At 44.8% G+C, this 24,602-nt stretch overlaps 1 protein-coding gene across 5 annotated transcripts in view; it reads left to right on the top strand.

Moving 5' to 3' along the window:
• Nucleotides 1-24,602, top strand: part of AGAP1 (ArfGAP with GTPase domain, ankyrin repeat and PH domain 1) — a 304,357-nt gene that overhangs the window by 60,864 nt on the left and 218,891 nt on the right. Inside the window, exons 1-2 of one of the 5 annotated variants that reach the window (XM_026047425.1) lie at nucleotides 205-662; nucleotides 810-1,438. The exons of the other annotated variants lie outside the window; for them this stretch is intronic. Coding sequence (XP_025903210.1) covers nucleotides 235-662; nucleotides 810-1,438 — 1,057 coding nt within the window. The 5' untranslated portion in view covers nucleotides 205-234. Of the gene's footprint in view, nucleotides 1-204; nucleotides 663-809; nucleotides 1,439-24,602 lie in introns of those variants that run through there. 5 annotated transcript variants of the gene reach the window in all.

Genomic DNA, 24,602 nt, shown 5'->3' with positions numbered 1-24,602 from the left:
TGAGCTGGGGCCACGAAACCTCTCGTGCGACGCAGTGGCTCCGCTTTGCGAGGGGGGCCCCAGAGGGGTGTGACACAGGATTTTTTTCCCTCGGTGTTGCAGTGGCTTGTGCTCTGGCGTTTCGCTCTGCAGCCCCAGGAGCACCCGTCTGCCCTGCGTGCATCGCCAGTGGCCGGTGAGGTACCATGCGTGGGCTGGAGGCAGCCGTGTGAAGGGAGGTGAGGGGAGGCAGCCATGTACCTCCTGGACAGCAGCGAGCCGCCCGCTGCCGCCTCTCCGGAGAGGATGCAGCGGGGCACCCCCCAGAGGAAAACCGTCTACCGCATCTCCGTGACCATGGTGAAGAAGGAGCTGCTGGGGCCGGAGGGGAGCCGTGCTGGCCCGGAGCCGCCCCAGCACAGGCGCCGCCGAGCGCTCGGCTCCTCCAGCCTCACCAGGGCTGGGCTGCTGCTGCTGGAGGAAGAGGAGGGCGAGGAGGAGAGCGAGGAGCAGGACAGAGTGCCCAGCCCCTGCGGCTTCCGCAACTTCAGGACCCTCAGCACGGGGCAGCTGGAGCTGGGCCGCCTCAAGGTGCCGCGGAGAGCGGCGCAGCCCTTCCCAGCCGAGCCGGCCGGCAGGCGCCCGCGCGAGCCGGGCGCTGCTGAGGGGACCGCAAGTAGCCCGTCGTCCGAGGAAGCGGCTCCTGCTGCTGTGCCGGCCCCTCGCCGGAGCCCATCCTGCCCAGGTGTCACGGAGCCTCTGCCCACGGCAGCCACCTGTGGCCGGGCTGAAGCACGAGGGGCAGCAGAGCCCACGGCGGCTTCCTCCAGGGACGATGCTGCGCCCGGCGCCGGCCGCTCGCCCGCAGGGGAGCAGGGGCAAAGCCCCGGGCGGCAGCCGGGCCTGCTGCGCCGGAGCTTCAGCTTCCGCCACTGGAGTGGTGGGGAGCTGCTGCGCATCAGGGCGCTGACGCGGGTGCGGCGGCACAGCAGCTCGGGCTGCCTGCCCGCGCCGGCCGACCCTGCATCCAGCCAGGCGCCCGGCGTGCCCGCTGTTCCCAGTGTGCCCCCCGAGCCAGCCGTCGCCGCGGGCCCCGAGAAGCGCAACACGCTCGACGTGGGCGAGGTGCTGAGCAAGGCGGATCCGCTCGCGGAGCTGGAGCGCTGGGAGCGGAGCAAGAGCAAGAACCGGACCCTGGATAACAGTGACCTGCAGCGGCTCTCGGAGCGCCTGGGGCGCGAGGGCCCCGCCGGCGGCGCCGCCCACGAGCACCGGCTGCTGCGCTTCTTCAGCGGCATCTTCGCCCGCAAGGACGGCACCTCCACCCCCTTCGGCAGCCCCCACGGCCGCTCGCCGCGGGGCAGCTTCTCCAGGTCCAGGGCTTATTTTAGCAGCCTCAGGAGAGCCACGGTGGATGTGCAGTCCAGCTCCGAGAGCATCAATGGGTCCCCTCACAAAGGTGCCTTTTTGTTTCTTGTGATCTGGGAGGCTCGATGGACTGGGGAGCAAGCTGTGAGGCTTTGAATGAGGACTAAGGGACCGGGGTGCTAATGCACCTTCCTGATTGAGGAGAGGGTGACGCTGCACTACATGCATCATCTGCCCGACTTGTTTTATGTAGCAGGGGCTATTGTGTGTATAGAGGTACTGGGTGTGCTTTCTTCTCGGGTGCCTAGCCTGGTGGTTACAGTGGAGGCTGCTCGAGCTACACGCTTTGTGGATGAAAAGCACCCAGGAGCTGCGTTGTAGCCACCAGCATGCCTGAGTGTAGCTTGCTCAGCTGTGTAGTGGTGCCTGCTGCTGCACTGCTCTGTGTGTGTGTATATAAAATATATATATATAGGTCAATGGGTGGCCAAACACTTTGTTTTTCTCCTTTTAGAAAGGCTTTTTTGAGAGGGACTGCAGTGGCCAGAAGTCCCTCTGCTAGGGTTGCACTGGGTGAATATAGCTATAAAGGCGCTAAAGCTCATAAACATCTTCGGTCGTCTTGATTCCAGAAGTACTTGAGCTATTCTTTGAGAACAGAACAGCCCAGACTCAAGGATGCTCAGAATAGTTTTACATGGTTATGTATAAACCAGATCTTGAATGAGCCAAGTGTTGTTAATGCTGGAGGGAAATGGGGTAGGGTGTTCTGGGATTCGTGAATCTTTTGGCTTGGAGAAACTAAGGATCTGTAAGGATCATGGGATGCTTGGCTAAGATGTGTTAGACTGGAAATGCTGGTTATGGAACTTCACTCTATGGGGTGCTTTCTTTCTAGCAATGCCTTTTTAGTGTTTATTAGATATCTGAGATGAAACGTCTAGCTGGTGCTTGTATTGGCCTTGGAGCAGCAAGTGGTTATCAGAAGATCTGTAAGCTGCTGTTTCTCTAAGAAAAAAATCATCTTGAAAGACAAAAACAATATAGGCGTGTGCAGGAATTAGGGTAGCTTTTATTGGAGGGGAGTCCAGCGGGAGACAGTTCTCGGTGCTACCAGCCTCTGTCAGAGGCAGCAATCCAGAGGTGCTGCCAGCACTGGAGACCACGCAGTGTCTGAGGCGTAAGTTGCAAAACGAGAACAAATTTGAACCTAGTAACCACGGGGAGCGATGCTTCCTAGCCATAGAGGCGTTTCTGTGGGTTTGCAGTCATCTTGCTGGAAGCTGTGGTCTGACCTTGGTTAAGGTTTGAGGTAACCACAGCGCAGTTGCCTCATGCTGCTGTTTATGGGCGCCCTTTGCCAGCGTGCCTCTGCTCTCGCTCCGCTTTACGAGGGCGGCGTGGAGAGCACTCTTTTCACCCTGGGGTAGGCTGAAGACTGCAGTTAGTTAGTAACCAGGATGTGCAATGCTAAGATGTACCAGTGAGGTTCCTCTATGTGCTAGTGCTAAACCTGTGTGTAAACCGTGTGTACTGGGCATGAAGATGTGCCTGGGCTGCAGGCGTTAGCTTACAGCTTACCAGGCCTAATGTCAGCATCCTGTGCTACTGTCTCCCTCTTTTTCTCCTGGATAAGCGTGGTTGAGGTTTTTGCTGTCAGGAAAAGGTATTTTGTCCAAGGTGAGAACTGTGTGCAGAGCCTTTAGGCACTATTCTGTGCTAATTCTCCATATCTTTCTGGAAAGCCCAAGTTTTAAGTTAGTTTGTTCTCAACTTGTCCTTTCTTGGGAAGGAAGAGGATGTATAAGGCATTACCCACAGTGATCTAGTATGTTAAGATTAAAATGAGTTGCTTTTCCTTCCAAACTTCCCTGAAGGCTATTGCTCCCTTTCTAGTAGCTGTGAAACTGGTGCTGCTCTTTGCAGTCCTGGGGCTGCGATATAGAGTAACAATGAGTGATGGAGACGTGGAGAAGAGATCTTGATTTTTTGATGTTTTTTCTCCCTATGTTGTTGTTTAAAAAAGTTTATTGGGAAAATTTACCCCTATGTGACATGAGTATTCTATATGCTTTGTACCAAGGTCTTTATAGAAAGCCAAGTGGGAGAACTTGTATTGGCAGCCATTATCAACTTGAAATAATTGCTCAGTCTATGTTAAATAATTTGCTTGAATGATGAATTTTGAAAATCTGTTCACCATTACCATAGCCAGGTAAAACACAGTAGCACAAGCAGAAGTTTTAAAGCAAAAGAATAAAGAATACCTAACTACCTAACAAACTAAATAACTATTTTAGGTTGTGGACCTTTACCTAGACTGTGAAGTGGATAAAAATCTGATGTTTTGGAGGAATTTTCCTTTGCACTGATGATGAATTTGTCTTTGAACTCTGTAAATGGAAAACATATTTTTTTCCCCTGAAAGTAAAGTTCTAAAAGCTGAAAGAACAAATGGGGAGAAAACAGTGATCTGCCAGGCAAACTGGGAGGGATATAGGAGAAACTCATCTTGCGGGCATCGTTCAGGCTCCATCTTTGCAAACAGGGCAGCTTGTTAATGGAAGGACTTTTGGACCATGGAGGTGGTGGTGTTTTTGCTGCAGGAGCACAGTAAAAGATCTTTGGAGCACGGCACAGAATTAGTAAGCTTTTAGTCTATATCTGTCTTTAGAAACCTTGTGTTAGAAGTTGCATGGAAGAAGTGATAATAGAGATGTAGGGCTCGCTCAGCTGGACCTCTGTTTTCATCTGCTTGGAAATAATCATGTAGTCAAGTAGTTCTATACCAGTATTAATCTTTCAGAAAATGGAGTATTTTTTTATTTACATATCAAGCAATTATCTATCAGGCTTTTTTTGCCATTTTAGTAACCATGTGTCATGGTATTCAGCTTATTTATTTGAAATAAAGAAAATTCTGTTCTACTTTCCTCCTAACTTAAGTGAACCTCCTCAAGTTGAGGAAGCAAGGAAGGCTATTTCTGTCTTGAAACTATTTAAGAGAACTCATCAAGGGAAACGTTCTTTATCTTAACTTTTCCCCTTGAAGTCCTATTTCCTTGTTCTTTTCCATTATCTAAAATTACTGCTCTCCAGAAAGAGGAAGATCATTCTGGGCCAATGGGGGCTTAAAGTAGCTGTTGTTTTGCCAGTAGTTTTAATCCATTTCTTTTGCTTGGGGATAGCTTCGTTTCCACCTCCCTCTAGATGTGCTAAGCAGAGTCCAGGCTCAAAGTGGCAGAGCAGCAAGAAGCAGTGAGGATTAAGGAATGTGAAATGACCCTTCTATTCCCCATCCACCAGCACCAACTTGAGGGGGAGGTAGCTTTAACCTCCCATTCTTGGTAATTTCTGGTCATGGAAATTAGATGGAAGTAAACTGGAGAAAAATAGATTGGAAGAGCTCAGTGTTTTTGTGTACAGCTTTCCTTGAGAAAGCTGCCTGGAATTTGCCCCTTTTTAATGAAGCTCTTTCATCTCCTCTTGGCTAACCCTGTGTGGTTGCTGCTCTCCTGCCCCGGTGGTGGTTTCACCCAGTAGACTTTGTGTGGTCTTCTGGGTGTGCAGGCTTTGGGGCACTTAGCTGGAATATGGTGCTCCCTCCATTGCACTTGATGGTTTTGGTGATGTGCTGATACAAGCACGTTAATTATCGAGGCTGTTGGGATGGTCCTCTGTTTTAATGGACTCCTCGAGGATTTATTTAGCTGTTCTGCTTACTGTGAGCAAATAGAGTCCAGACATTATTATGAAAAGAAAATCTAGCAGCTAAAGGGATTGTAATCATCTTAAGCATTGTCAAGAGTGGGATAAGAGGGTTTATTTTTTTATTTATTGGGTAGGTCCTCTGTCAGGCAAAATGAATGCCAGCTGCACTGCCAGATGATTAAGAACTGAACTGGTATTAAGGTCACTGGCCGAATTAGAGAATGAGATGGATTAATGTTTGCACAATATTGAGATGTATGCCAGCTGCTGGCGAATAATGACCTTGGTTTATCCGTCAAAATTTGAACAAAATACAGAATTTTTCTGTTTCTCTATAATAGATGGACAGTTTAAATGCATAGTGAGGGTGATAGGCAAGCTTCTGTGCAGGGCCTTGATTGTGGCAGGACAGGAAATACTCGTGTGTACGTATCACACAGGTATGCAGCTCTGTTTGTCCCCAAAGTAAGCACTGTAATGTAAATTAGTGTTTTCCCCAAATCCACCCAACTGCTTGATTACCTTAGTCAGTAAACATATTCTGTTTGAATGAATCTTGAGGATGTGAAAATTCAAGTTGCAGAAGGCAAAAAGATTCAAAACTGATGGACTTGTTCCTTTTCTCCTACTTATTGGCCCTGAATTGGAAGAGATTCGATGTGAAGGTTAGTCTAGACTTGCTAGGTTAGCAACTGTTTCTAGATTTAGTATCTAATCTAAGACCAATGGGAGTGCTTGTTACTCCTATGGGCTGTCTGCAAAGGAGAGCTTAACTTTTGCTGGTTTAGCCTTTAGCAGTTGGGAATGGGACAGAAGTAGGAACTAGAATTGCCCATAGCAGACAGCAAAGCCTTCCCTCTGCAGTAGCTGTGAGGCCTTTAATTGATGAGTTTGACAAAATACAGTTTCCAAGCAGCACGACACTGCTTGCTCCATAAAACATAAGCTCATTAGCAGAGTGCTGCCTTCAGCTCAGTGCTGTCTAAATTCTAGCACTGAGGAACCTTCTGAACGAACAGCTTGGCCCTTTCCTGCAAACTGGAGCTTATTTTGACCACATTTTCCCGTTGGTATCTTCTGATTAATAACTGATTATTGAAGTACAACTGTCAGATAAATAACTTGTAAAATAAAGTACTTTAAATAGTGGGTGACTATTGCTCGTTTTGGCACAGCTATAATCTTAAAAACAGGTATTGGGGGGAAAAAGGAGAGCACAAATGTATTTCAAGCCTGTGCACAGTTGGCTTTGCTTTGAGCCAAATAGGGTTAAAAAAAGTCATTAATACAGACTATTAATGTAATAGTGTTGCTTTTGATAATTGGTGTTAGGATTTCCCCTAGGCAACTGCAGTAAACACACGGGGAAAGGCAGCTCTGCCAAGAGAAACAGAGAATGGGCTTTTTCATGTGCGAGGAAAAAGGAACGTCAGTATATTGAACTTGGGGAACTGTAATCTCTTCTGTTCATGAAAAGCATGCAACATAAAGCTATTATCTTGCTGGCATTTTAAAAGAGTATTTGACAGTTTTGCTGCTGCAGATTGGTATATCATGACAGCGTTTGACAAACGCTGTTGCTTCATTGACAAAATAATGCCAAATGTTTTCTTACAACCAAATAAGCAACTAAGTCCATAAAGATAATTATCATCTAACGCGTGGTAGCTTTCCAGAGCTGTGCTGCTGCTCTCAGAATATATTAATGCACCCTAAACATTGCCTGTATTTATTGAGGTTTTCTTTGCAGGAGAGCTAGCTGATGGGGCGCTGTGAGAGATGAGGGTCTCCGTGATGCACACAGCTGCTTTTGGAACGCTACCAAACTGCACTGATCTGTGAAACACGGCCTGCAACCTATGTAAACTCATGCAAGCCGGAGTTGGAAATGCAAAGGAAAGCCCTTGTGAAAAATAGCAAGTTTTACACTTGAGCCAGAAAGGAAACAACCCTTAGCTCGTAGCTGAGGCCTATTTGCCGTTAGCTTCTGTAAGAGCTGCTGGCATTTTGGAGCTGTTGAGGATTCATGAGCCACACATCTGCCTTGGTGTTTCAATTTCTGCTTTAGTTAATCGTCTTAGACATCTTGGCCAATGTCATTTGAAGGAAAACGTGCAGAGTGGGCTCTCGAGCTAATTCCTATGCTCATGGGTAGTATTTGTTGGACTTCATTTCTTTGAGGTCGTGCAAACAAAGATATAAAGGTTACTTGTCTCAAGTTATAGTGGAAACCCTTCCTGTAAGTAGATTAGGATCTTGCAGGGAAACCTTTTTAAAGACCTTCCTTAAGATGTGTACATCATGGCAGAGCTGGTATCTGACTTAAGCTTTTATTCTTTCTGAGGTCAGGCACCTCATCTCTATAACTCCTCGTTGGGAATGTTTCCTGTGCTTGATTATATAAAGCTATTCCTAACAAACGCTGGAGACATCACTTGTAAAATAATGTACCTTTATCTGTAACTTTGTTTTCACTAGCTTGGAGATAGTAAGATGGCATTAAATAATGCTGTTAAATAACCGCTGAAGTCAAAATTCAGCTCCTTCAGTTCTTGTTATATCAAAACTGCTTTGACTTTTCCAAGTGAGCTGATAAATGTGTCCTTTCAGCATCTGGACTGAAGTGCGTTTCAGCCTTGGAGCTGCCTATGCAGAGATAATATGAAAGTTTTCTTCAAGTTACTCGCTTCCCACCACTAGCAAAGGGGTCATATTCTTCACAGCATCCGAAATAGTCAGTTTTGAAAGATGATGAGCTAAATGTCTATTTTATAGCTCAAGTTGCATCGTGGATCTTCCCTCGTTGCAAGTTGTAAGTGCCAGATTTAGCAAGTTAGATTTGAAGGGGAGATAAAATCATGTGCTGACTGCTGCCAGCTCCTGGCATTTCCAAGCTGCTTTAGATCTTTAGATGCAGACGCTTAATTTATTGTAATAAAAATTGTATTTGCTGATAGGCTTGTCAAGCTAGTTTGATAGAGAATGTGGATTTCTAAAAATCCTGTTGCGCTTATATTGGATTCAGGGCATAGGTATGCAGGTACAGCTCTGCCTGTATTTTTTTTGAAAAAGTAATTTTACTTCTAATTAGTTTTCTTAGTGCTAATCATTAAAGCTGTTAAAAGTGGATGTGTATCCCATCACATCTCATGGGAATTTGTGCACCTGGTTGGGGATGTTTCACGTTTTTCTCTTAGAAAACCTCAGCGCTGTCAGGTCCTTGGCAGTGAAAAAGAAATGAACAAAGATAAACTCTTAAGTGAGAAAGCCTTTTTGGCTCTCTTGTTAAGGCACCTCTGTTTCACAGTAGGTCTTTACTGTCTGTCTCTGGTATCCCCTTCAGCGTTCACTTCCTCTCATCCCCCTCTTTGGCCATCTGGCGTATCTGTTCAAGTGCTTTGCTGTAGTTCCTTCTCTCTCCTTTAATTTCTAATGCCATTTTTTTTTTGTGATTCTTTCTCTCTGTAACTGTGTTGCTAATTGTCCCTGACTTGTGAAGCCCCAAAGCCCCAAGGGTTTTTTTACGGAAGGGAAAAAGGCACCTTTTCCAGGTAAAGTGTGGGTGGGTCAATGACGGATGTCCTAGCACCATTCGCACTTGAGGAGAGGACATGCGGTTATGCACTTGCACCAAAGGACAGGGATTGGGATTTGGAGAGCTTTGCAGCAAATTAGTCCCCTTTTTCCTACCCATGTAACTCAGGCAAGGTGTGTTTTCCGTGTGCTCTATTGCCCAGACTGTTGGCATGTGGGAGTTAATGCTAATGGCACAAAAGTTTTCATTTCCCTGTGTGTTTGTGTATGTTAGGGCTGTTTACTGAGTGTCCAAGGAAGGTGATAAAGGTTAAGTGACCTGGGGTGGATGGTTGGGGGGAAGGCATTTTGTCAGGACAGTGCTCAGAAGCCTAGGGAAGTTCATGTGCTTTTCCATTCCACGTTCACAGTGGTTAAGACTGTTGTTTTTGCCCAGATTTGAGTGGGACAGGCAGCTGTCAGTGGTGGCAGTGCCTTTTCACACCTACCTTCCAGAAGCCATTAATAAAGTACTGTGCAAATAGGCTGAGCTTGAGCACTGCTGAGAAAGCACCTTGGGGCTAGGAGAAGTGTTTGGTTTTATGTGCTGGCCCTGTGGCCTGTGATAATGAAGGGAAACAAGGCAGCCTATCTGCTGTGTTTCGTTAAGGGTAGTGCTGACTCAAGCTTTAGAGCTTGACCCTTGGAACTTCTGAGCCTGTTTTTTCTGAGCTCAGCTCCAGGGTGGTTAGATGGGACTAGACTGTGAATCTTAAGACATGAGACATGGAATGTGTTATGGCAGCTAAATGGCACTGAATGTCAACAGTTCCTTTCAAAAAAAAAAAAGTCTTAAAATGCCAGGTATTTATTTCTCCAACATAAAATACACTGCATATTGGCAAGTTAGTTGAAAGTCTGGGTTTAGAGCAGATGGCGATATTTGAGCGTGTAATCTTGCCCTGGGTGAAGGCACTGAATTTGGGTGAACTTCAGGTGTTGAGTTTGCTAGGCATCATCCTGTCTCGGAGAGAATGTGAAATTTAAGAACTTACTACTAATTTGGACATTCAGTTCAAAAATCTACCAGACTTCCAGGGTCTTGACAAAGTTATTTTTACTCTCCTGTGGCATGAATGCAGCGTAAACTCTGTAAAGCAGATCTTGTTTCCCCTGTTTTCTGTCTTTTAATACTTAAAGGATTAGATCCTGTTTTTCAGCTGTGTTTATCATACATGTTCTATGTATTCTCTCACTTGGTAATGCACTTTGTGGAGGCTTTTTTAAGGTATTGCCATTCCAGGGGATCTTGATCTGCAGGTATAGATGTGTAAGGGGAGGGCTGGCCTGTTTTCCTGAGCTGGAGCACCGAGTCTGACATAAATCTATAGCAAGAGCAGCTCCTTATACCAAATATTCAAGTTTGTGTGAGAGAATTACCTGTTCATTTAGTTAACCTGTAGCTATTTTAAGTGCCTCTATTTTTAACCTGAGGGGAGGAGATGTAGGTGGCCTCAGGTGCCAGAGGCTGCTCCCAGGGCACTGCAGCCCTTAGGCTTGCTTCAATTGCAGCTTGTTTCCATGAAGCAGCACTCATAATAACCTGCTGCAGCTGAAGTATGTTGAGATAATTTCAAGCTAAACATTTTTGCTTTGGGAACCAAATGATTTTCAATTTGGCTTTCAAGCAATGCCATTTCATATATCTATGCTGCAGAAATGGGAGGCAGGGGAGACTCATCCTGTTTCCTGTCCTCAGGCTGGTCAGCTGTTGACCTTCCCCTCGGGGCTCCGTCGGAGGCAGGTCTTTTTCCTCTGTTTGCGGAGTTGGACTGTAACTCCTGCCTGGTGCAGAAGTTTCTCCCCCTCTTAGATGATCTGCAGGTGAGGACCAGCGTTCTGGTGACAGAGCCGGCAGGCAGGCACCGTGCGGGGCCGGTGCGGAGGGAGGGCTGGAGCGGGAAGGAGGCGCTCGGATTCCCCGCTGCGAGGGAGCGCCCTGCGTTCAAAGGGCGGGAGCGGCGGCCAGGGTTGCAGAGAGCCCCAACCCTGCTGCTCCTTTCTAGCTAAAGCACTTTGAGATGCATTCCGATACTGGACTAGGACAGAGCCTCTACTGAGACAAGTCAGGAAGTTGTCCTTTATTTGAAGTTTGTGAGGAAGGTTAATAGTCCCAGATGACAACCCATCCCTGCAGTTTGCTAACAATGACATAAACTCTTATCTTCAAGGACAGTAAGGACTGAAGTGTAGAGCTGTTGCTTGAGTACAGATGCATATTGGTCATCTTCCCAACGGTGCCTTCTTGCACTTAAACTCTTCTTGATCCAGGTCCTCCTGGGTAATGAGCAGGACTCTAAACCATTCGTGATTTTCTCCACATTTTCCACATAAAGTGGTCAGCCAGAGTAGCCAAAATTTTGCATGTCTATGCTGGATACCTTCAAGAAGGAAATTGTCCATAAAGCTGCCCATACACTGTCTTAAGAGTTGCCCCTCAGCTCTCTGATAAAACTCTTGTAATCTGAAATGTTTGAGAGCATGACTGATGCCAAGAGCAGTGATATATTAAGACTTAATTTGGAGGGACCTTTTTATCCTTTCAGAGGTTTGTATTAAGTCTGAAGGTCTGACAGGATAAAGAAACTGGTGATTTTCACTTGGAGGTTGAGAAACCTTTTAGTTCTTTGGTCCTTCCAGACCCTTGCTACAGAAACTCGTTCCCAGCAAAATTCTCCAAATTCTTGTTACTTATGTTCAGTTATATGTTCAGTGTAATGTTTGTGGGTATAATATAACATCCTAATTTAAGGAACTGCAGGGATTTCCAAGTTTATTTGCTTTGTAGGCCTTTAGATAAACTAGGCAAGAAATAAGTCATCAGAAGGAAACTATTCTCAGAGCAATTAAACCATGTCTAGAAGAAGTGTAGGCCACATGCAGCAAATTTTTGTGCAATATCCTCGTATACTGCCTTGTTGTTAGAAGTGTTGGGACTGCTCCTCTTTCCACCTCATAAATACTGATGAGGTATGTTCCTGTCACAGCTTGTCTTAACCCCTACCCTCGCAAAGTATGTAAGGAATTGCCTGATAACAAAACCCTTTCCATCCCCAACTGAAGAAGAAATCAAGTTTGTTTTAAGTGTGTATTCTGGCTTGTAGTTCTAGGACCCCAGACTTGTGACTTTGACTGTAATGAATCCTAAGTTCCTTTTATCTGGTATGGATCAGGTAGGTAAAAGACGGTCTCGTTTTCAGGTTTGCAAGCCACTCATATCCAGGGGTTGATTGCATTTGGTAGTGCTAATTGGAGTTAGATCTTAAAAATTATTCACTTAAAAAAATGCACATAATCCTGTTTCTAGGGCTTAAACAGACTTTATTGTGGTTCTGGTTTTCTTCAAGGTCAATCTTCTGTCCTGAAATCCTCCCCTTTCTGTGGGGATTATGCTGTGAGTGTGTTCTGAAGGTTTCTGAAGTGTGTGTGTAGATGATGCAGATGATGAGGACTGATGGGTTTTTCTCCATTTGCTGGCTTTTCCTTTCCTCCTTTTTCCCTGTATTTGCCTCCCCATCTCCTTGCTAACCTGCTTGCAGGGCTGCCACCAAGTCTCTTGTCTGTCCCAGGGCTGCCTGGTCACCAGAGACCCCAGAATCTCACTGTGCAGAAGCTCAGTTGTGGTCACACTGGTGGGTGCAGGAAATTCTCCTTTTGGACAGTCTGTTTTGACTTGGGGGGGAGGGGGGGGGAATAAAGGAATTTAACAGTTCTCTTTTTTACTGTAGAGTAGAGATGCTGTTTTACACAGCATCTTTGAAGGTTTCAAAGAAGATTGTGTGAACTTCATAAAACCTCTACCATATAGTAGCACAAAATATCTGATGTCCAAGTTGCTCCATGCATAAACTGAATAGTAGCACCGTTCTTGTGTAGTGCACTTGCTGTTGCACAGCTTTGCATGGTTCAGGCTTCATGTACAAGTTTGCTCTTTGTGATCCAGGCTGAGAGGGTGTTGCATTTTTTTCTCCTCCCCTCCAGAACAATTCCAGGAATGTGTCACTGCAGTCGTCGGAGCGTGCTGGGCTTTGCTGCCTGTGTGCGCTGTCCTGCGTCTCCCACAGTGGTGCGGCGCTGTGGAGAGCCTGAGGAACGTGATCCCTTTAGGGGAGGACATTGGGGTGTCTGGCAGTAAAAAATGGATAGAAGTCACAGCTACAGATGGAAGAAATGCTTGTCAGCACTAGCATTTTGGTAGGAGGCATTTCTGGATGTGTCTAATCAGGTAAAATGACATGTTTCTGAAAAAGCAGATTTTATTACTTTAGACTAAAAATATATAGCACTAGAATGGATTAGGAGAAAGTTTTCCTGGTCTTATTGTTCCTCATAGTCTTTTTTTCTTTTGCTTTTTTTTCTCCAGTTGCCTTTCAGAAAGCATTCTGAAAGCTTTTTCAGAATATTTCCCCATTTATCATGGACAATAGGAAGTGCTTGCATTTATGCACCTTTAAGTGTCCTTTCCCATGTGTAAGACTAAGGTGTTTGTTGTGACTGTTATCTCGCTCCTCTTTCAACTGAGCCCAGCTCTGGGCTGCTGGCTACAAACCACTACAAGTGCAAGGTCTACAAGTGGTGGTGGTTTTCAGGTGCTGGCATGCAGCAAAATGCTGCTGCTTCCAGCTGGGGATTTTCAGGGCATAGGGATGCACTCCCTTAGACACAGGAATGCTACTGCTTAGCATGCAATAAATTTTCATAGTTGTGCTTCTGAATTTGGTGTGTATGTAACTTCCAGGAAGGGGTTCCCTGGTGCACAAAGGCTCCTCTGACCTGTATCTAAGCTGTGAATGTGGCTGATGTGTCAGCACTTCGGTGCATTTCAGCTGATTTGAAGTCTTTCATTTCTTGCTGCCTTTTCTCCTTGGTTTAGCTTTGTTGAGGAGATATTGTATATCTGTATAGGTATTTATATTTGCATATGTAGACAGATACACTTTAGCTGTATATACCTACCCTTTTGTATAATATTTATATAAATTACTCTGTGTATGCATTATATAGATATTTGTGTGTATGTTTGTGCATATGGATATACGCTTATGCATATAAAGAAAGAGTGCTTCCAGTGTCTGGTTCCAGGCAAGTTACTGTTTTCTCTTTCTGTGATTTCATGGAATACAAGGAAAGAAGTTATGAAGGTTGAGATGTTCAGGTGATGAAGTCTCCTGGAGTTGGTTTTGCTGCTATCTGTTCTTTCTCATGCTTGCTCAATAGAGCCACCCACCCAACAGTGCAATATCAGGGAAACCTGATGGTGGAGCCAGTGAAATTAGCTGAAGGTTCGCAGGTGTCAGGTAGGATCACAGGCACCTCCTGGAGCTGTGTGAATGTGCTGGTACTAGGGCAGCTCCTATGGATCTGCTCCCTCCCTCAAGCTCCTTTTGCGTGGCTTGAGAGCATCTTGGGCTTGGATATCTTGGATATCTGGCCTGGCTCTTGATGTTCTCCTGCTGCAATGTTGTGTGGTATGTTTCATCTTGAGTGTTTACGCCAGTAGGGAATGGGGTAGATGCTTGTATATTCGAGCAGGTGACTGGCTTTCTGCATGTCTTCATCAGCAAATATGTTCGTGTTAACTCTAACGTACTTAAAGTAATGCTTACTGTATGTCTGTGCTGAACAACCAACTGAAATGCCGACTTTCAAACACTGTCTGCATGTAAATATTGTCAAGCTGTCTTTTATTTTTTTACTTAGGTAGAATTCCTAGTTAAATTAATGTTTAAATTTATTACGTTCAAAATAGATGGCACTATCATCTTTCCATTAATAGAAAGTTTTTTTTTCCTGACAGTATCCTTGGAAATGCACGGCTGTATTTTCAACGTGGTGCTATTGGTTTGGTCAAAATGCCCAGTAAGAATTATAGTGGTTTAATGCATGAAGAAGTATATGTGGCACTGCGGACTGACTCTCCCTGTGCGGCAGCACTGAGGTGACCCCTCAGGTGGGGAGTGCAGCTTGGCGCCAGGGAGAGGGCACAGACCGAGCTCGTAAACACGGGATAGCCATTTCCTCCATAAAAACAGTAGTTCAGCATTGGGTTCTGTCACGTGGCCTACAAGGTTCATCCAGCATAAAATTCCTACATGTCTCTTGGCCTTTTTGCTGACTGACTGAGCCTTATTTAGCTTTTTCAGCTGTAGCTAGAGAGGACAATGCTGTTTCATACTGTGGGCTATTAGGTTACCTAATAATCTATAGACCTGGTTTAGAGCTATGGCCTGTCATTGACTATTGTGCAGTGCAGCTGGTACCAAATGACATGGAAATATTAGTGTAACTGCAGTTCTCGCTGAGATATGAGGTCAACAAATTATGGTATGAAAGGAAAATGAGAGGACAGCTGGGTGGGTGAAATAGATTATCTGAAAAGAATCATGTTCTACTGCTCTTATGTATTATGCTCTGCTAATTGGAAATACTGTGCTTTAACATATAAACTCCTGGAGCTTGTTCATTTTCCCGTTACCTATGGTGGCTATTCCAGCAGGCAGCTAGGTATCCTGTCAAATCGTTCGTGTTGAACGTGGTCTTTATTTCTCATGGAGTTGGCTGCAGTTTGTGTAGCATGGAACACCACCCCTTAAAGTCTGATTAATATTGCTGTGAATCAGCAAGAGCAGCAATGATGGGTGGTTCAGAGCCCATAAGGAAATGCTTGTGCCCCTGATAAAGGTGAAGTGTTAAATGGAGTCAGCTGATGCACACAGCAGTACCTCTGCCCTGAGTTAAATGGGCTGGAGAATTGAATCTCAAAGGTATTGAGTTATCTGCAAGGACCTGTTAAAATAACTGGGTTGTTACAGGTCTTTTCCTGAATAAAGTATTTGGGTTTGTAGACATAGAAGAACATTGACCAGTTGTGTGGAATGGAGATTTTTGAGTAACAGAAAGGCCTCACTTAGACACAGGTGATCTGCTCAATTATTCTGCATATGTGGTTCACAAGGAAGCATATCTGGTTATTTTGGAGACTTTCCTATCAAAAATATCTATAGTTTTTTTTCTAAACCGTATAACTCTAGTAAGAGGCACATAGTTCTTTGATCTCTAACCATGTAGGACTTCAAGTTGGTAGCTTTGTTGTTTCACTCTGGGGCCAAGTGACACAAACACTGTGTAGAAGAGGGAGTTGGAAATGTGGCTCCAACAGTGTTACACGAATCACCTGGGATCAAGCTTCAAGCTGCAATTTGATGCCTTTCTGGAGAAGTTGGCCTGGGAGCTGATGGTCATGGCATGTGACACTGACCACCTCTGCAGTGAGCTGGCTAAGGCAATTGTGACTCTTAAGCACTGTGCGGACTAAATTTGAAGATCTGCTTTTATTAAATTACTGAGTTACGAGAAGCTTGAGAAACCTAGGCTTTTTTTTCCATAGGCAGCGGTATGAAGGATTTCTCAAGTTGAGTGTGGTTATACTCAGCAGTAGGAGATGGCGTATAACTTGTAACAGTAGGAGTCTTCAGCACAGAACAGTTCTGGCTAATTGGTGTTCCACACTTACCTATTAAAAGTACAAGTTCCTATTGACCTATTGTCTCCATTTTATGTCTTTAGTAAAGAATAGTATTTATATGATTGGGCTTGGGTTGTGATCAGGTCTTCGGAAGCTTGAATTTGTGGAATTAAGATTCCTTACTGTAGCTGAAGGGAGCAGACATTCTTTGAAGTCTTCCCTTCTCTAGGTAGGGAGATAAGGGAAGACTTTGAAGAATGTGTCTCGTCTTCTACTGTGATAAGTCTTGCTTATCTTATAAGTAATATCATAATTTAGTAGCATAATCTGCAGTACGGGGGGAAACTGCTTCTATCAAATGGGCAGAAAGGTCAGCAATGACTATCTGAATAGATGGGTTTTGATATGTTTGCACTCAAATGAAAGAAATAGGTATGTCAATATAAGATTAGAGCTTAAATCAGATGGATTATTTCAGTTATAAATGCTAAGGATGTATTACTGCCTTTGTGGGACCCTGTGTGTACTGTAAGTAATCTGTTATGTGCATGCGATGGAGTGGTGAAGCTGGGGTTTGTGTAGATGGTATTTCAGATGCCTCCTGCCACAGTGGGTTTCAGACACTGCAGTTCAGATTTATAAGCAGAGTATCAAGTCTCAAGCTGCAAAATGGTTGTGCAGAAGAGCACCATTTTTGGAGCCCTATTAGTGACTTGTGGCTGTGCTCGTTGGCTTTCCCATCCTCAGGGCACGAGCGCTGGACCCGGAGTGGCAGAGCAGCGCGAGTGCCGGCCAGCCTGTCCAAGGCCGCACGGCTGAAGACGGTGCAAATGTCTCCTGGCTGCTGTGCAGGGAATGAGAGCGTTGCCTCTGGACAAGGAATTCCTGTGCTGTGAGACGCAGCGAGCTCTGTGCGCTGCAGCATTTCAAACGCCCGTGCAAACCTGCTTCCTCGTTCTGCACTGGGTTGCATGCTCAGCCCTGGTGTGCTCGCTAGCACAGTGCCTGCAAAGTGCTAGAGAGGTGGCGTGCTAAAAATACTGTCTTAACCCCACAGCAGTGGTTTGTTGGCCTTCCTGGAGGAATCAATCCCTCTAATTAGTAAAACAGTGCGGTTTATTTTTGGATTGACTTTGTTGTCAGTTTGGGGATGTGAACTGTTACGCACTGTAGTTATGTATTAAAAACAAAACAAGAAAAACTATTATGAAGCCAGCTCCAGCTGTTCGCAGCAGCTGCAGCGTGCACTGTGGTTGTCCTGGTGCCTGTCTTTGCTGCGGAAAAAGAAATCCTTTTGAACGGGGAGGGGGAGCCAAAGGGTGTTTTCATCTGCAACAGTAGCCGGATTGATGTGATAACCTTATTCCTTGTCTCTGAGTGAGCACTGATAAAGGGAACTTCCAGTTCCCCACTTACATATAAATTAGGTTCTTGCAGCACCACAGAAGATTGGACTCAAATTGTCAAACTGTTCTTAAAAAATTAATACTCATTCACTTGGGTAGATGTCAAACTTAGTTTTACCATTGTGTCTGCGTGAGTAGGATGGTCAAAATAGGTGAGATCTGCTGGCTTGGTCGGTCTGCACTTGATGGGTCTGCCTGGCTTTTCCCTGGGTCTGCTTGAGCATCATGCTCCAGTCTCGCAGAGAGGAGCACATTGCTGTGGAGAACATGAGCTGGAGGCTGCTTGTGTCACAGGCTTGTTCAGCTGCAGCGTATGAGAAGGAAGACCCCAAACTGGAAGGTGGTGAAAATGCCTTTTTCATGTCCTGAAGGTGAAATTTTCGTAGAGACAGGTCTGGTTAGAGCTGCAGCGCATGAAGGGTTGGTGACACCTCAGTAGAGCAGCAGTCCCCACAAATTCTGTAATCCAGCACCCTTGTGCTGGGCTAAAGATGCTGCTCTGATCACCAGGGTGCATGAAAACAATTCAGTCCAACTTGCTTGTCTGCTTGCTTTATTATGGCCCATAGACTGTAGCTGTTGATGTAGCTACATTTTTAGCTTTTTGTTTTTCCATTGGGCCGTTTCCTAACTGTTGTATTTGATTATGATTTTAAGGCTCCAACTAGTTGTGTTAATTTAAGAGTGTGCGCTAGTGTTGGTGCTAGAGTCAAGGCTAACACCCTTACTTTTGGCATTAAAGTGTGGGAACTTCATGCTTTTGGTGACTTCAAGGTTTTTTGAATGTTTCTCATAATGCATTTCTGTTGCTAATGTAGTTGAGCATACCTCACTAAAATAGTGAAAGAGAAAAAAGAGCATGAAGAGACAACTGTTTGGGGTGTTTCTGTCTTTTTTTCTCCCTGCAGCTCACGAAAAGGCAGCAAGAGGCTATGACTTTAATAGGAAAGAGAGTAAGCAGGCACAATTCTTGAAGTGTTTGGATGCAGCAGTTTAGAAAGGAATCAGCTTACAAGTTGGCCGGCCAGCTGGTGTCACAGGTCAGGCCAGAAGAACAACAAGCCATGGAGCATGAGCACTTTAGCAAAAATGGATTCTTTCTTCTCCAGTTATCTTTTTAATATGGCTCACTTACACGTAAGAAAATGAGTAGTAAGTATTTAGGGCAGGTTTGTAAAGAAGCTGCCGAGCTGTTTGGTTTAGCTGAATTGGTGTCTCATTCCTGAGCTCTGCTTAGGCTTCTTTAAGAATATCATTCTGAGTATCATAATTTTGAGTTTAAAGTGCATGCCTGAGGAGATGGGAACTTGATGAAACTCTGAAAACATGCTCGAGTTTCTTGGCATCGCACAGGAAACACAAATCAAAATTTACCCTGAGGGCCACATTTTTATGAAGGCCAAGGACTGACTTTATTTTCCTGGGTGAGCATTCTTAGAAAAGGAACTATTATTGGTTTTAAAAAAGCTGAAATTCAGTTCATGAATCTCAAATGGAGAAGGGTTAGTAAATTGATATTTGAATATTTTTATTGCAGTGAAATAGTAGCCTCAGTGGCTTGTCTGGCTTTAGGAACGCTCAGTTCAAGCTCTGGCACTAACTGTGCTGTGTGAAGGTGGCTGTGAGCACAGTTTGGGTGATGATGCTAATGAATCTGGTGATTATTCTCTCTTCTCCTGCAGATGTAGTGGGACATGTCAGACCTTGCAAGCTTCCCACGTGAGTGCAGAGATTTGCAGGTGGGTTAATTTGATGTGAGCATGGTTGCTGCTGAGAGCATCTTCTCTGCTTGGCTTCTGTTCTCCCGATTCCAGTGCAGCAAAGGGTGGATGGGACTGGCTGGCTGAGAGGAGAAAATGGAGCTGCTAGATGCACGGGTAGGGGTCTTCGGCACATGAATGCTGCTTTCCAGGTCTCTGCTGTTGAGGTTTTGCTCCGAGTGGTTCTTGAAAGGGGCTTTGGACTCTGCAGAGAGCAAATCGGCGGTGTTTTTTGAAGAGTGTTACTACTTGGTCTTTGAGACTGAAGTTCGTGTCGCAAATGCTTTGAGTTTGTGGAACAACTATTTCCTCCTTGTACAGGTCTACTGTTTCTGGAGTTTCCTGTGAATAATAGACACATTTTAAATAGGGAGCTGAGCAAGGAAACCAGGTATTCCCTTTTTTTGACCTTTGTCATAAATAGTTTAAGGGAAAGGAAAATAGTATCCCTGCTCTTTCCTTCTCTTCTTGCTTTCTCTTTGCTTGAAAACTCTTGACTTCTACCCAGCTGACCAGTGTGATTAGAGATACTTAATGATTTTGATGGTTCTGATGGTGATTTAATATTTGAGCAGTCTTTACTGTCATAACCAAAACTGCTAGGAAACTATCCTGGTTATGGGAAAATAAAAGTTGATCCTGTTGAAGTAGTTACTTGCCCGTTGTGCTGTTCATGTGCTGTTTGCATCCAGAGAAGTGGTTTTATCTGCACCGCTTGGCTCAGCTGCTGCTGTGGGCAGACTGGCTCCCCTGTGTAATGGTCAGAGGAAAAGAAAAGGCAATGGAGGAGATCAAGGGAGCCCTTCTGCTCGCTGGAGAAGTCCCTTTCCTCATCCCCTGACTACAGGAAGAGTGTTAGGGAGACTAAATCTTATGACTTGCCCCGAAAATGGGTTGTTCAAACACCTTTCACCCCCATCTCTTGAGGCAGCTCCTCTGCCTCAACTGTGAGGAAATTAACTTTTCTATCTCAATGGGTCTCTCTGCAACTGAAATCAAAAGGGGCCCCTTTTTGCCCTTTGCTTGTTGCTGTAACTAAGGCTTTCGTATTGGTTCCAGCTCAGCATTAATTCCCTTGGAGAGCATGCCTTGGATTGCATTAACATTTTTTTGACATTTGACAAAAGCCTTGTTTAAACGAGTTAGATGTGCATCAGGCTAATAAATATAGGAACGTAAGCTTAAGCCTGCTGTGCTGTTCTCTGGAGAACACTGTCTCATTTGTGTATTTTCCACTAATCATCTCCAAATCTTGCATGGGTGATATCAAGTTAGGGAAAGTGGCCTTCGTATTACATATGGTATACGCCGGGAAAAAAACTGTTTTGACAACCAGCATAGCAATCCCTGAGACATGACTTGAGTCCTAAAAAATGTTTTCAGAAATGTGTTGCATAAACAAGTCATAATTTCCCTTGTAGAGAGGGGGAATGTTTTTCTAGATGTCCTTCTGTATGAACATACGAACATGCTGGACCTCTTCTCCGTAGCTGCAGTTGAAATACTTGAAAAACAAATGTGTGAGCAATTGCAGGATGCTAGAGCATGGATTTTTTTGGGGATGACGAGCAAGGAAGCTGGGACATGAGTCCCATCTCAAGGGAGTTTTGCTGTGACTTTTATGGATGCTGCAGAGGAATAAAGCCCTCTTCCCCTTCCCCAGTGCACACCATCGTGCATGTGGTGGCCTTGTCTTGCAGTGTTCATTTGTAGAGGGTGCCTGAGGGCATTTCTGCAGAGCAGCTTGTAGAAGGGTCTTGGTGTGTGAGATGAACTTCTTGGTAGTAGCTGTTGATCTGCCTTGACGTTGTTGTGGCTGCCTGGCTGGACTGGGGGTGGCTTTGCCCCTGCCCACAGCCGTTGTGCTTGCAGAACACAGCCAGCAAGCTGGCAGAAATTGCTCCTGAGATTAGGTTATGGACAGATGGGTAAATGATGTATTGGGGAAGGGCAAGTTTGGCTTGCAGAAAGGGAAATCTTGTCTCAAATTTACTGGAGCCCTGTAGGCAAAGGGAATGGAAATCTGTTCCATACAGTTTGTTTTGATGATCAGTTCCATTGCTAGAGACTGTAGCTAAGCTGCCCTTGGTGAAAAGGGAGTGTCCTCTTGCTTCTATAGCAATTCAAAAATAGGAAATCACATATAGGAATAAATAGTTAATATTTTTTTCCGTTGAAACCTTCAGCAGCAAGTTCCAGACATACGTGTCACAGCCTGTTCTGGTTAAGATACTGAGAAGTGCCCTCAGAAAAGGAGATGCAGTGGGATGGAATTTAAGGTGGTTAAAAAAAAAAGGCTGATGGTGCAGAGGTATTTCAGAAAAATGCCATGATGGGTGGATGAGTGGCTGGTTAAACTCCACGTGGCTGGATGCAGAGTTGTGTGGGGAGGGAACTGGCCCAACTTGAATGCATCACAGGCTCCAAATGAGCTGCGAGTCGCAGGAAGGTTGTTGGCATCTGCAAGAGCTTTGTGGAAGACATGAAGGCAGCGCTATGCAAGGCTTGGAGCACGGGCAGGGCGTGAGGGACAGAAAACAGAGCGCGTTGTCAGGCCTCCGTGGAGGAGGAGCTCAGCTCGGGAGACTTTGGTGGCGTGATTGTGGCCTTCCATCTGGGAAGAAGCACGGTAAGACAAAGAGGAGCATGACATGGTAGTGTGTTTGGCCTGTACAAGAACAGATCAAACTACATAAACCTTTACAGCTTAGGAAGAGGAAGACAGGAAGGATGGCAAAATCGTGAGGGCAAGGGAGAGAGAAAGGGAATGAAGAGGGAGTTGCCATTGGTGACCCCTCCTCAGGCATGGATGGGGAAGCTTCTTGTGAACTTCCTAAGAGGCAGGTTCAAAGCTGGCAAAAGGTTGTTTTTGACTGTGTTAATCCTGAAGGTGACTAAGCTTTGAGCCTTTATAGGACCTCGAATCTCTGGGTTTAGTAGAAATGTGCAGCTGTCAGCCTGTGGGGTAAAACCTGTGAGGAGCTTTTTTCATATGAAGAAGACTATTCCTAGCTTTGAAGAACTGAGCTAAGTGCTGAGATGGAAGATTGTAGGGCAGAGTTGTGTGACATAAACCTGTCCTACTCTTTTCTGTATGTGAAGACCAGTGACCTGTTACTCAGGGATTTGCTGTGTTTTAGGATCTTGGGTGCTTGTCCATGTTTCTGAAGCACAGCATGATAGTCTTTTTTCCTGCTTTGTGGTTTCCTGTTTCTTCAGAGTAGGCACCTCTTTTGTTGTGTTTTGTCACTGCGATTTGATCATTTACACCTTGTGACTTCCTGATATGTATCTTAGGTTTTGCCAATGCTTAGATGTTCCCCCAGTATCCTCTCTCAGATGCTAATGGTGGAAGCCCTCTGACTGGGCTCTTCTGTCCTTGCTGACTTGGTTCTCAGCAGCTGTAGTGATTACCACCTTACTTATAGCAACAGTTCCTCCTCTGCTAAGTAGCGACCAAGTTTTGTGGGTTCATTTTGTGCTTCATGTCCAAGTTAGTCTTTCTTGCCTATCTGAAAGGCTGAAACTCTCTTCAGCCTGCTAGACAATACGTCTCAATCGCTTTTGCATCTCTTGTGGAACTTTGTTCTAGCTTGCTAAATAAAATCCTTTAAAATAAAAATATATAGTATGTTCAGTTAGAGAGCTGCTCTTTTCCCTACTTCATCTTATCTAGATTTGCATTTTGCCATTGATTCTCATTTTGCCTAGCATATAAGCCTCATCTTTGTGATCTATCATAGTAGAGTCAACACATTAGTATTCAGACATCGAGAAGAAAAGTTAATTCCTTGTTTGTGTGTAGCTACAAAACACAACCCAACTTAGGGATTTTTGTTTCTGTTTTTGGAAGTGTCTCATTTTAGTTTGAACCTCTCTGCTCTTTGCTCTGTATTGAGTCTTGAATTTTCCACACTGATATTCAGCAGTTTAAGCCAATTGTAAAAGAGTGTCATTCTTTCCATGTCTTGAACATGGTTTGTTGAAGCTTAAAATCTTATCACCAGACTTGCTCTTTGTTGTATTTTGAGGTAATCTCTTCTGCGCTGGCTCCATCTTCCCTTGGGACAGCTGAGAACGTATTACCCAGACCTGACCCTTGCCACTGACCTCTTGTCTGGTGAGGTCCAACAAAATAAGGAGGCATTCACTGAAAAGCTGATCTTTAGTGGCTTCCGCCTGATTTAAATTGTACATTGGCTTGTTTAACTGTGTTGTTTGAGGCTTTGATACTTAATGGAAACCTTTTATAGTGTGTGGAAAAACTACCATGGCTTCATCACAGGTTGATGCACATCTTCCTTGGGACATCATCAGCCACATACTACTCTGAGGAGCACAGTTTTCTGTTGATGCATGTGTTGCAAGAGCCTGAAAAATAAGGTAACTTTTAGCCCTGTGTATGGATGTATCTGCCCTAGCTGATGTAACAAAGGGTGTGAGGTTTTCGGTGCATCTTCCAAGAGTCTTCTGGAGATCAGGGTGACAGCATCCTTGCTGTTCCCCTTCTCCCTGGCTGTGCTGGGAAGCCAGCCCTAGCCAGGATCTTACTCATCCATCTGGTCCTTCCAAAGCATCACCTAAAATTCAAAAAGCAGCCAATAGAAAAGGCAGTCTGGTACATGGTTTCCTTCAGTGACTGGGGGCTGCTTGTCTCGTGTCCAGAAAAGCAGTAAAGCTCATTTTCCCTTTCCTTTGTGTTGGTGTTTTTCTCTAGGGTCATCTCAATGCAACCTAATCCCACCCTTTTTGTTAGTATCTCATTTTTATTGCTAATTCATGTTGCAGAGCAATGCTTAAACTGAGCAAATCAAAAACACTCTGTACTTGGGATTATAGGTCTTTGTACATCACTTGGATATTAAATATCCGCAGTAATATGCTTGTTAATAATCCTGAATTCAGTGGGTTTGACGCATCCTCAGCCTTGACTTTTGGTCTTACTACAAGTCTGCTTTTGCTTTTTATTTTCAGTTGTGTGTGTTTATATTCTCTTGACCTTCTGGTCACTACTCTTCTAAAAGGGCTCAGCTGTGACCATTATTTTTCTCTGCCAGGTTTCTTGGAGGAATGGAAATGAATATCTGTGAGTTAGATTTTTATTGGAGTTTGGTGCAATCCAGGTCTTCTCTGCTCAAAGCTTTCTTTTGGAAGAGGAAACCATGGCCCAGTTGCCCTTTCTCTTAAACTAATTGCATGCTAGCTCCAGAAATCTTACCTGTTGGGAAAATTGAGGGAGTGTCAAGTTTTTCCTCATTAAATATTTTGTTTGTTTAGGCTACAAGCTATTGTTAAGGGGAAATATCTTCTGTGTATGCGCATGTTAGTGGTGTTTTGGTT

The sequence above is a fragment of the Nothoprocta perdicaria genome, unplaced genomic scaffold (genome assembly GCF_003342845.1).
Source record: "Nothoprocta perdicaria isolate Ctin4 unplaced genomic scaffold, notPer1 scaffold_11, whole genome shotgun sequence".
Lineage (NCBI taxonomy): Eukaryota > Metazoa > Chordata > Aves > Tinamiformes > Tinamidae > Nothoprocta > Nothoprocta perdicaria.
This window is presented reverse-complemented; position numbering and strand designations above follow the sequence as displayed.